The sequence below is a fragment of the Lynx rufus genome, unplaced genomic scaffold (genome assembly GCF_022079265.1).
Source record: "Lynx rufus isolate CCGP_SWC_20201006 ecotype Redwood Valley unplaced genomic scaffold, mLynRuf1.p SCAF_8, whole genome shotgun sequence".
Taxonomy (NCBI): Eukaryota; Metazoa; Chordata; class Mammalia; order Carnivora; family Felidae; genus Lynx; species Lynx rufus.
This window is the reverse complement of record NW_025814896.1, coordinates 100204308-100216709: the sequence shown is the minus strand read 5'-3', so window position 1 is coordinate 100216709 and position 12402 is coordinate 100204308. Positions and strand designations below refer to the sequence as shown.

General features: G+C 50.4%; 1 protein-coding gene across 1 annotated transcript in view; it reads right to left on the bottom strand.

The window, feature by feature from the left end:
- Positions 1-11782, bottom strand: part of TCF7L1 (transcription factor 7 like 1) — a 157672-nt gene extending 145890 nt beyond the window's left edge. Inside the window, exons 1-3 of the mRNA XM_047068588.1 lie at positions 11540-11782; positions 11393-11456; positions 11051-11178 (exon numbers count right to left, since the gene is read on the bottom strand). Of these exons, the coding sequence (XP_046924544.1) occupies positions 11051-11178; positions 11393-11456; positions 11540-11782 (435 nt within the window). The remainder of the gene's footprint in view (positions 1-11050; positions 11179-11392; positions 11457-11539) is intronic.
- Between the last annotated feature and the right edge of the window lie 620 nt (positions 11783-12402).

The following is a 12402-nucleotide window of genomic DNA, read 5'->3' as shown; positions in this document are numbered from 1 at the left end:
GCCCTAACACTTCCCACACAGGTGATCCTGGCCCCGCACTTAGGCTCTATCGAAGCTTACTCAGGGATAAAAGAGAGCTTCTGGTAGCAGTCACGCAAGTGTCCCATGTGGTAACAGTTGTAAACAGTGTGACATAGTGCCCTGGAACACTGCAGGTGCTTATAGGGCTGTTTTTTTTAAATGTTGATGTTAAATATTCATGCTGTCAACATTCAACAAATGTCTGTGAGTCACTTTTTTAAAATTTTTTTAATGTTTTAATTTTTGAGAGAGAGAGAGAGAGAGAGATGGAGACAGAATGCAAGCGGGGGAGGGGCAGAGAGAGAGGGAAACACAGAATCTGAAGCAGGTTCCAGATTCTGAGCTGTCGGCACACAGCCTGACACAGGGCTCGAACTCATGAACTGCAAGATCCTGACCTGAGCTGAAGTTGGACACCCAACCGATGAGCCACCCAGGTGCCCCTGTAAGTCACTTTTCATGAGTCAGGTGTTACAGTTTAATAAAGAAGTATTTTGAGGTGTACTTTCTCTGTAGCACTGCTTTCTGCAGGGCTTGCTGTAGACCCCTTGGAGCAGTGGAGAAAGCGAAGCCCAGTGATGCAGCTGAGCAAGTCCTAGTCCTGCTTCCATTCTTCACAACTGTTTGATCCAGGCAAGTTCACGATCATCCTGAGCGTATGCTCCTCATGGGTGGGGTGGGCCGGGCCAGATGCTCCCTTCCAGCTCAGAGGGCTACAGGGTACCCAGGCAGAGGGTCCTTGCAGAGGAACCTGACGGAAGAACACCCAACCCACCCTAGCAGGTATGTGTTATAAATCTGACCTTAGTGACCCCAATGTACACTTTTTGCAATTTATGAAGAATGTAGTCCCAAACATCAGAAATCACTACTGCCAACAAATTTGGACTTGTAAACTGATCCGCTTTTCACACCATTGATTCCTACTTCTTTTTTTTTCCTCATTGTTAGAGCCATCTTTTTTTTTTTTAAGTAAGCTTTATGCCCAGTATGGAGCTTGAACTCACAACCCTGAGACCAAGAGTCACATGCTCCACTCACTGAGCCAGCCGGGCAGCCCTAGATCCATCTATTTTTAAAAATTTTTTAATCACAGTTTCTATCTCTCATATTTATGTTTTTTTGTTTTCCACACATTTTTTTATAGACGTCCCTACAAATAATGACCCCATTCACTGTATGAGGTTTAAGACATTTATCTCACTAAGATTTAGTGTCTTGCAATAGCCAGATCTCAAGAAGGGCTTACTTAGGACCCCAAGTGCCTCCCCAGCTTCTATCAACCATACTCAGAAGCCCTTCTAATTAATCTTTCCACCATGCTATTGTTTTCAAAAAGAAACCACCTGAAAGATAATTTGGGAAGTGAAAGAAAAAGCACTGAATTACCTGAATCCTGATGTCAAACCATCTTACACACACACACACACACACACACACACACACACACACACACACAGAAAGGGGAGTAAGGAGGAGGCTAATACATTCTCTGCAATTCTTAAAATAATTCTGTGTAAATGTTTAGTTATTTATTTCTTTAATACTCAATTTACTGTAATAGTTATAAATGACTGGGACTGATTTTTAACTTAGCTTTAAAAAGGCAACCAATTTATACAGTATTTTATAAAATAAATAACAGGGAAATAATATTTGCATGCTCGGTTCACCAGAGCTCGGTTTATTAACCAAACTATGTTGTAATCCAAGTGGCAGGGGTAGCAAGCACGTTTATGCCTCCCCCTTCTTCCACACCAAAGACACACTGTGTAATCTTCCAACCCTCGCCCACTTCAACAAGGAAAAACTGTCCCAAGTTCAAAACAGTTCCAACGTTAGTAGATAACCACTTTTTTCTCCCAAAGAGGGTAATGAGTGGTGGTAAAGCTCTGGGGGCCACCCATTAAAGGTTATTTAAGTCTTCCGGAGCACAGTCGTGATAGAACAACTCAAACCCCAGCCACTCACTCACACACGGTCTATTTGGGAAGGCACATTCCCAGGTCTGGTTCATAAAGTCGGAACAAATGTGCCACCCTCCACCCCAACTGGTAACTCACATCAGGATTTCTGAACTGCGAAACAAAGGTCAGCTGTCCTCCCAAGAGGAGGAGTTAGTTACATCAGGCCTGTGGGTAAAGTCACAAGGGTGGAACAGGGAACACCTAGACTTTAAACTCACAACCAAGTTCAAATCTTTGCACCGGTCGATTATCAGTAGCATGACCTTGAACAAGATACTTGACCTCTACTAATCTGCCCGCACAGCAGCAAAATAGGAATAAGTATCTATTTCATAGCAGGTCAGAAGCTATGAGAAATATTAAGGTTTTAGCAGCTACTGCCAAGCGCTTTCCAAATGGGGTGGAGCTCTTAACGCCCCTCAGGAAGAGCAAATGAGAGCACCCACTTTACCATACGTTTGCCAGCATTTAAAAATCTCATTAAGACAAAATCTCTGGTAATTTGGTGGGCCAAAAAACCAAAACAAAATAAAACAAAAAAGATTCTTTTCTTTTCTAGCATCGTTTGACTACCTGGGAGGTTGAACACAGTTTCACATATGTGGTGGTCATCTGTAGTTTCTTCTTTTGGGAATTCTTTGTTTATATTTATTTTATGGTTACCTTCCACAATTATGGTGAACACTTGGTGCCTTGTTCTTCTTGAATGAGACAGAGTTCTAAAATGCTATAGTACTGGGGCATATGGGTGGCTCAGTTGGTTAAGCGTCCGACTCCTGATTTTGGCTCAGAGCATGATCCCAGGGTCATGAGATCGAGCCCCATGCTGGGCTCTGTGCTGCGTGTGGAGCCTGCTTGGGATTTCTCTCTCCCTCTGCCCCTCTCCCCTGCTCACACACACACCCTCTCTTTCACTCTCAAAATAAATAAATAAACATTTAAAAAAAACACTTCAAAATGCTATGGCACAGTTTGAAAGCATGAATGTGAGTTCATTTCCTGTCCTGAGGACTCCAGATAACTAAAGTTAGCACCCCTTATCCCTTCCACAAAAGGTCCTGAAAAGGGCCATGTTTAGGAAGACATTTGTAGGATTTTATTTTCAAACTCTGAAATGTATTTCTAAACAAACTGTTCATCTTCCCATGAAAATCTGTAGGCTACATACATAATGAAAAGAAAAAAGATTCTAAAATTTATTTTAGAACCTTAAAGGTACCTGTCAACTGAGCTAACTCAGAGCCTTCTAACAACTTATGAGTCTAAGAAATAAACTGTACAGCATCCCAGAGCTGTTCACTAAGTAGCACATGTGGTAGAGAGGAAAAGGCAAGCCCCCTTTACTTCCCTGTGTTCCCTTCATCCCCGAATGCCGAGGGTTGGGAAATTGCATTTATATCACTGTCCCTTAAATCCAATCCAGTTTGGGAGAAAACAATAAAACATGAAACATATAATGGGGCACCTAGGTGGCTCAGTCGGTTAAGCGTCTGACTCTTGACTTCGGCTCAGGTCATGATCTCATCTCGATTCGTGAGATCGAGCCCCACATTGGGCTCTGCACTGACAGTGCGGAGTCTGCTTGGGATGCTCTCTTTCCCTCTCTCTCTGCCCCTCTCCCTCTCTCTCTCTCAAAAGTAAATCAACATTAAAAAATAATAATAAACATGTGAGACATTTAAAAACCTCCTCCTAAAATACATGATCAGATTAGCCAATTGGGGGCAGTTTTCTATAAGCTTTTAAGCAGTCAGTCCTTTTCCAGCCCCAATTATTTATACCTCAGTATCTGCTCCTGACAGCAAAGGAGTTGTATTTTGATTCCACCTTTATCATCCTTCAAAATCAGCCAGCCCCAGACATTAAAAAGAGGAAACACTTACCAGGTGGGTCTTATCTTCCAATCAATGCCCAAAGGTTCATCATTTAACATGATGAAGGTTCCCAATGTTTTTGGTTTTATAGTGGGGTGAAGAGGAAGAGCCCGTACTGACGACATGTCCAAGACCCCCGCTCCAGCCACCCTGCCCTGATTTGAGGACACAAAGCCATCCGACCATCCAAGGCACTGCCCCTCAATTTCGGCCAGCTCCACCTCTGCACATACATCCCCATCTTCAACTCTTGGGCGAGTCTGTAAAACTGGAAGGACATCTACTGCTGAGCGTCCTCCATCCATGAAAGAAGACTGTCTTCTTCCCAGTTCCATTCTCATTTCCCCTTCCCCCTCGTCTTCTCCATTCATCTTCCACCCTAGCCTACTGCCCTACAAACAGGCTCCCATGCCAGCATCCCAAACACACCCTCTCCAAGGCCCGCGGCTCTTCCCTTCCCTCTACTTGCCATAGCCAAACATCTTAAATGGGTTGTCCAGGTGTCAGTAGACAGGAAATGTGTAAGGTACACAGGGGTAGAGAGGGAAGTCTGGTCTGGGGTTCCGGCTAAGTGAGGGACGGGCCACTACCTGGGACCAGTCCACAACATAGCACCTGGGCACCCAACTGGGAAGTGCTGAGCTAATACCTCTGCCTCCCTGGCTTCATCACTCCCGTTGCCTGAACTGCTGGTCTCAGTGGGCACCAACAGCTTCCTGTTGCTAAATTCCCAAAGCTCCTCTTCATTCCACCGTCTTCTTGTCTCCTCTCTCTGTGGCATCTGACAGTGAGGACCAGCTTCCATAATGTCACAGGACCTGGGTGCTCCTCTTACCTTGGCAAAAGCTCCTTTCCATCCTGCCTCAGGGACTTCTTTCTCTGCTCGGAGCAGCCTGTCCCTTCTTCTCTGGCTCCCTTGTATCATCCCGAGGCTGTAGTTTCAACTATCCACGCATCACCTGCTCACACCCCAGGTGTCTCCAATGAAACTTAGCAGTTCCTCCAAATGAAAGACCCTCGCAGCCTGTGAGTTCTGCTGTTGCCAAAGTAGTCAATGAGCATCCGTTCAGCGTGGGGGCGGGGGGGAGGCAAAGATGGCACACCAGGGTCCCACATGGAAGAAGTCATTCCCTCGGAGGCACCGAGGCTCAGATATCAAGAGTTAAGTGTGACATCAGCCACTTTCTGCCTCCGGTTACTTCCCCTCCCCGCATAAATTCAAGTCACCATTCCAGTCTCTCCCATCCTACCCTTCCTCTCCATCCAGTTACTCTTGGGAGACTTTTCACATCACCCCAGACTCCTGTGAGTCTCCTAACCCTTGTAGCTCCTTTCAGATCTTCTCCCTCCAATCACTATAGTCTAGGCAAACGTACTAGCCACATCACTTCCCAGTGTAATTTTCTATGGTTCTCAGCCACTTCCTGAGTAAGCCCAGATTCTTTCATGACATTCAAGGGATCCCATGCCCTGGCCCCTCATCATGCAGCCAAATGGAGTAACTTGTATTACCCCAGACAGCCCTGAACTTTTTGCCTTTGCTCTCCCAGTGCTGGCTTCCACCTCATGATTGGGGTGAAGGAAGACTTAACACTTCTCACTCCTGCAGGTTTAAAATTTTTTTATAATTAACAAGAATTACATTGAATTAAAGAATGACCGGGGCGCCTGGGTGGCTCAGTCGGTTAAGTGTCCGACTTCGGCTCAGGTCATGATCTCACAGCTCATGGGTTCAAGCCCCGTGTCGGGATCTGTGCTGACAGCTCGGAGCCTGGAGCCTGCTTTGGATTCTATGTCTCCCTCTCTCTCTGCATCCCTGTCACCTGCTCACGCTCTGTCTCTCTCCCTCGCTCAAAAATAAATAAACATAAAAAAAATAAAATAAAGAATGACTGAGTTTCAGGGACTAGTTGTTTGTTTGTTTTTAAAGATTTTATTTTTTAGGTAATCTCTACACCCAGTGTGGGACTTGAACTCACAACCCCAAGATAAGGAGTCACATGCTTTACCAACTCAGCTAACCAGGCACCTCAGGGACTAGTTTCAAACAATTTCTTCTCCCTAAGTTCCTTGATCATGCTAGCCCAAAACAACTTTTCTTCAAGAAGCTTATTTTTTTTTATGTTTATTTACTTTTTGAGAGAGAGACAGACAGACAGACAGAGAGCATAAGCGGGAGAGGGGCAGAGAGAGAGGGAAGCACAGAATCTGAAGCAGGCTCCAGGCTCAGAGCTGTCAGCACAGAGCCCAATGCAGGGCTCGAACTCACAGACTGTGAGATCATGACCTGAGCTGAAGTCAGACACTCAACCGACTGAGCCACCCAGGTGCCCCAACACTACTTCAATTTTTAAGCCCTTTAGGGCAAAGCTGGATCTACTTCATCATATCTCCCATATCCTTGAGCCACTGCCATGATAGGTCCTCAGTAAATATCAAAAGAAATTGAAGAATTATGAATGAATCTTAAGAATGCCAATCTAAATTTCCCCAGTTTGGCAAGTAAAGTTGACTCTAAATTGGAACGACTATATTGGACACCTGGGTGACTCAGTTGGTTAAGCATCCAATTCTTGGTTTCGGCTCAGGTCATGATCTCACAGTTCGTGGGTTCGTGGGTTCAAGCCCTGTGTCGGGCTCTGCGCTGACAGCATGGAGCCTGCTTGGGATTCTCTCTCCCTCCTTCTCTCTCCGCCCTACCCTGACTCGCATGTGCACACACGCTCCCTCTCTTTCTTGCTCTCAAATACATAAATGAAACGTTTTTTAAAAATAAACAAATTGGAATATAAGTAGGATATCTGCATTACATATATATTTGGATTATTGCATCTTCCAATGAGTTAATCATTATGTCATTTTTTAGGTCACAATTTTGTAACTTTGCACATCACTATAAAGGCAGGAACACTATGTTAAAGGTTACTTTTTGTTAGTGTACCAGCCTACTTTCTCCTCAAGAATCCCAAGAAGTGAGATCGATGAAGAATGAGACCAGCCTATAACTTTCCAACAGTAAAGCAAGTCAGATAACCCTGCCAGATCCACCTACTCAAAGAAAAAAGACTGACAGGGTTCAAGTCCCCTCGACCGAACTGCTCATCATTTGTCCCAGCAATCCAAGTGCCAAAAGTTCCGCCACACAGGCAGGGCCCTCGCAAAAGCTCATTCCATGTAAAAAAAACCCTCATTAAACCCTGAGTTATATTTAGAAAAACATGGAACAGAAGTTATATTTAGATGAAATGGCTTTAAAGAATTTTACCAAAAGCAGCATGTTTACACTGATCTTCCAGAAGAAAAAGATTTACTTATCAGCTTTTACACACAGCTTCTAAAGACAGACAACTTCTCTATCTGTACACATAGATTTCTGCCTGGGTTCCTTCATGTTGGGCAGAAAACAAGAGCATCCAGGATACTTGCAAGACCTCCCATGGGAAGCGACAGGATAGGAAGGACTGAAAAACATGCACACGTTTGGAGAACAGAACAACTTCATACAGAAGCCTGAGTCGAGATGGTCCAAGAAAGGTGCCAGCAATGCGATGCTTGAGCTGCATGACAGTGGTTCTTAAATTCATGAACTGGAACCCCAAGCCATAGACTCCCTTGACAACTCTACCCAGAAGTGTTCTTTTCCAAAATGCCATTAACACACATGTCGCGGTCAAACTACCCTCTACCATTTCATAGCTAAGTCACATTCAACATTTTCTTTTTGGCTCTTATTAGTCTTACACTATTTTTTTTTTAACTCTTTAACGTTTATTTATTTTTGAGAGAGAGAGGGAGACACAGAACCTGAAGCAGGCTCCAGGCTCTGAGCTGTCAGCACAGAGCCCGACGCGGGGCTCGAACCCACGAACCAAGAGGTCATGACCTGAGCTGAAGTCGAATGCTTAACCCAGTGAGCCACCCAGATGCCCCAGTCTTACACTATTTTTGACATCCACTTTCCTCTGTGTTGGCTTACATTTTCCTAACAAAAAAACTAGTCAACAGCACCAAGGTGGTTTAGTAAACTTGTGAAGCCTTTTCATGAATGAATGTGTCATTTCAGGGTGGCTTTTGGAGGGAGTGAAAGACGGTTTGTGGCAGTTATTCATCTCTTCATAGGCCACAGGGTCCCCAGGGCTCCAGAGGAGAATGAATCATGGCTTGGAGGCTTGGCACACACCCCAGGCTAAGGGGACCTCTTCTCTAAAGAGCCTCAGGAAGAGGCCACTTCCCAGCCTCCCAGCCAAACCAGAGTGGAGGGCAAAGGTAACGCATGGGGAAGACAAGTCCCAACTGCGGGACTGGCCAGCCCCCAGTCATCCCAGCAGGAATTATGCCAGTGCATGAGGGTGCGGCAGCCCTCTTGCTTGCTATTCCTAGGGCCAATTAACACCCTGAAAACCTCCAGCCAACCCCTACTTTTGCTTGTGGCTTGGTATTTCCAGAAAGTGTGAGAACAGCAGAGAACTGAAGTCACCCAGTTTTGTACTACTTACAGGCTTTAGAGTAGCAACGCCTAAGGTTGTGAAATCTAGTAGTAAAACAAAAAAAGACCCAGGATGCCAAAAGGGACAGCAGATCATATATTCCAGGCACCCCTCTGCGTCCAGCTTCACTTACCTCCCCCTCCCCTCTTCTACCCCTTATCTATGTACATTCATTTTACCAGGCTTGGACCCCAAAAGAGGACCACTTGGTCTGCACCTATAGTTTGCCTACCGTGAAAATCACATTAATTACGTTAATATCATCATCCACAGGAAAAGCATCATCTTGACCCTATAGTCCAGACAATCAAGTGCTTAAGTGTTTCCTCACTTGCTTTCTGAAAAGCCCATGATGTTCAAGGATAGGGTCAAAATTAGCAGGTTCTATTGAGCTCATCTAACTGCAGGAAACTCCCCCAGTATATCAATAAACTTTTGAACCAGGCAGGCCTAACACAATTAAAGGCACAGAAGGGGCACAGAAACTACAGGCAGATTGAACTTACTTCTATACAGGAAGTTCACCAGGGAGACCAGATTATGTAGGAGAGTGGGACAGGATACACTAAGATCTTTAGGAAAGGTCGACAACAGGGACTTGAGTGTCCCTGGAGGCTTAAAAGAAGGATGGTGACATGGGCCAGGGCAGTGAACAGCTGCAGGAATGAGCAGGGACAGTCAGAGACATGCAGAGGAGAAGGTTGGCTTCTCCAAGGAGGGCTCCAAAATTCCTACACAGGCCTGGATTTAGTAATCAGGAATCCCCAGGACCAGCAAGAAATCAGCCTGTGGAAGTTCTGAGGCAAAAGAACATGTAAGATGGAAGAAGGAAAGAAGGGCAGTAGAAGATGGTGGAAAGACGGGAACCGACACAAACAGAAAACCAGTCCCCCTGAGGCTCTTGGGGTGGGGGTGGGGGGAGCAACAGATGAAGACAGGCAGTTGTCAGAGTTCTCCTTCAAAGAGGAAGAGTCAAAGCACCCCAAAGAGAAACGGGTAGGTGGAAGGACAGCCTGCTTGAGGGAAAAACTGGTCATATTTGGGACACTTCTGGTGACTTGGTCTGCACCAGGACCTGGATCAGTGCTGACTCACAGCCGTTAATGCCTCCCAGACTCCTCTCTCTAGACATCTAATGGTAAATGGAAAAATGGGACTTTGTTACAGGAACCCTAGCAAACCTGAGCTTCCAAAACCCTTTTAGAACTCAGCTACATCGGTGCACAAGGAAGAGAATCAGTGAACACCTAAACAAAGTCGCTGCAGCTTGTTTTGCTCAACTTTTTACTTTACCCACTTTCAATATGAATGAGAAAAGGCACCAGTCAGACGCCCATATCCAGCTTATATTCAGGACTTCCCGGGGTGCTCCAAAGAAGGGACAAAGCTGCGGGGCTTTCCCGGCTAGAAAGATGAAGGTGTGTGGTCCCACGCCCCTCTCCCCAGGTCAGAGCCCCCCACCTCCACTCCACATCCCTTCCGGCCAGGAGAGCGCCTCCACTCTCCATCGACCCTGTACCACGACAGTAGGGAGCGCCCATTCAGTACAGAGCGTTTCTCAGGCGGCCCTTTAATTATGACCATTATTTAAGGACAGCTTAAGCATAAAGTGAGTTTGTCAGGCCTGCTCCTGAGGCGCCAACACCTCCCGCCCCCGAAAAAAGAACGAACTGGCGTGCACTGGCAAGCAAAGAGAACCACTACGGTGCTCGTGGGGCCCAAGGGACGGCGGCGCGCAAGAGTCCGACAACAGTCACAGTCTCAGTAGGTAGGTGCTCACCGAAGATCTGCTATCGGACCTAGCACCTGAGCAGCTGGCCCTGGGGTGGGGTGAGGTGGCGGCGGCTCGGGGGACACAAAGGCCTTGCCTGCCCAGGGCTGCTCCCCTCGCGACGCGGGGGGCGCGAGTTTAGGGCCAGGGAGGGGGCGATGGAATCCGCCCTCATTTGCACGTCGTCTGGGGCCCGGTCAATTTGCTTAATCACGGCTCTAAATGCCAGCGCGCAGCACACAATGCGCGCCCATTAACAGGTTTAAAGTGTCGCAGCGCTCGCTTTAAATGAGAAAAGCCGGCAACAAAGGGGGAAAAAGCCAAGTTCCTCAACTTGAAGAATGCCTCGGGTCACCCTCGAAATCATCTAGGCGAGTTTAAAATCCCAAGCTCCACAGAACAGTTGAGGCCCCCGCTCGACGGCTGGGGGTAGGGAGGGGGTGTGAATAATCCGCCACGAATACTGGGTTTCTTAGGAACGAACTCGCAGCAGCCCAGTGAAACTGGAGTCGGGGGCAACGTCGCCAAGCCAGCTCCCCCAGCCCACTGCCCAACTGCCAGGGAAAGCTGACGGATTTCCAGGAAGGAAAGCGAGACACCCCCCCCCCACCCCCGTCCAAAAGCGGGCACAAATCCAAGTTCTCCTTTACTACCAGCAAAGAATTTTGGAGGCCGGGGAAGACCCCCAGAAATGGACCCCAAAGCCTCTTCCCCAGTAGAAGGGTAAATTTTAAAGGAACTTTACTTTCCTGCAAGCACTGGCCAGCGCAGCCTAACGCTCGGCAGCCACAGAATAGTTCAACTCCGCAAACTCGTTCTGCCCAGGATCCTCCCGAGACGGCCCCATCCCCCACCCCGTCGCCGAGCCCGGGGGCGCATCCCGCCGGCCCGGCCCCCCACCCGCCCCGGCGCGGCCCGACCCGCACTCACCGTGCGCGCTCCTCCCGGAGACAGGGGTCCGTTGGAGAGGTACGGACTGCTCAAGTCCGGGATCATCAGGAACGGGTACCCAGGGTACGGGGGGCCCTTAAAGAACGCGCCGTCCTGGGGCCTTCTCACTGCGGGTGAGACCGAGGCGGGGGTGAGGCCCGGGCCGCCGGGACAGCGCAGCGGCAGGGGACCCGGGGCGGGGACCGCGCTCCAGGACAGCTGTGGCCGCGGGGGACGGAGAGCAGGGGCACGGCACGGGGCGAGGGGAACCGTGGGCGGCCTGAGCGGAGGCGCTGGGCGCAGCGGGGCCCGCGCGTGGGGGCTGCCCAGACCCGCACGTACCTTCGGCGAAATAGTCCCGCGGCTTCTGGAAGGCGTCCCGGGAGGGCTGCGGGCGCCTCTCCGCCTGCGGAGGAGACACAAAGGCGAGGGCGGGTGAGCGGGCGCGGGGCCGGGGTCCCCCGGGGTCGGCCCCGGGAGCCTCCTTACCTCCGAGTCCGAGCTGCTGCTCTGGTTCTCCGACTCGTTGACCAGGGACGACTTGACCTCGTCCAGGTCCCGCTGCGCCGAGGCACTGTCGCTGCTGGGCTCCTGCTCCTCGCCCCCCTCGTCTTGGAAGGGGATCAGCTCGTCGTTCGCCCCGAGGTCGTCCCCTCCGCCGGCCGCCCCGGCGCCCGAGCCGCCGCCGCCGCCGCCGCCTCCCCCGCCGCCGCCGCCGCCGAGCTGGGGCATGGTGGGGCCGCGGGCCGGGGCCGCCGCTCTCCGAGCCCCTCGCCGCCCGCGCCCGGCCCGGCCCGGCCCGGCGCCCGCCCCTCCCTCCCTCCCTCCCGCTCGCCTGCCCGCTCGGCTCGCCGCCGCGGCGGCCGCAGCAACAAAGTTTGACAGGGCGTGGCCCCGCGGGAAGCGGGCCGGCGCGGCCGGGCCGGGGCGGGGGCGGCTCGGCTCGGGCCCCTCCGGCAGCGCCCAGCCCAGGGCTCCCCAACTCGCCACCGCCGCCTGCTCCGCCGGGGCGTCCCAGCGCCTGGCCCGCCGGGGAGGGGCGAGCGGCGAAGGAAGGAGGGATCGCCGGGCTGGGCAGGGGGGCCGGAGGGAGGAGCCCCGGCTGCAAGCTGACACCCGCGCGCCTCGCGGAACCCAGAGAGCTCCGGCGCGCACACATTCACTCGCATTCACACTCGCACACCGCTCACTCACACCTTCCGGGGGCTGCGCCTCCCCGCCGCGCGCACCCCCGCGCCCCCAGCCTCGTCCTGGCCCCCTCCCTTGCGCCTCGCCACGCACCCCCGGCGGTCCTTCCCCACCCTCCGGCCCACCCCTCCCACCCCCTAAGCATCCCCTAACTTTCTTCCAAA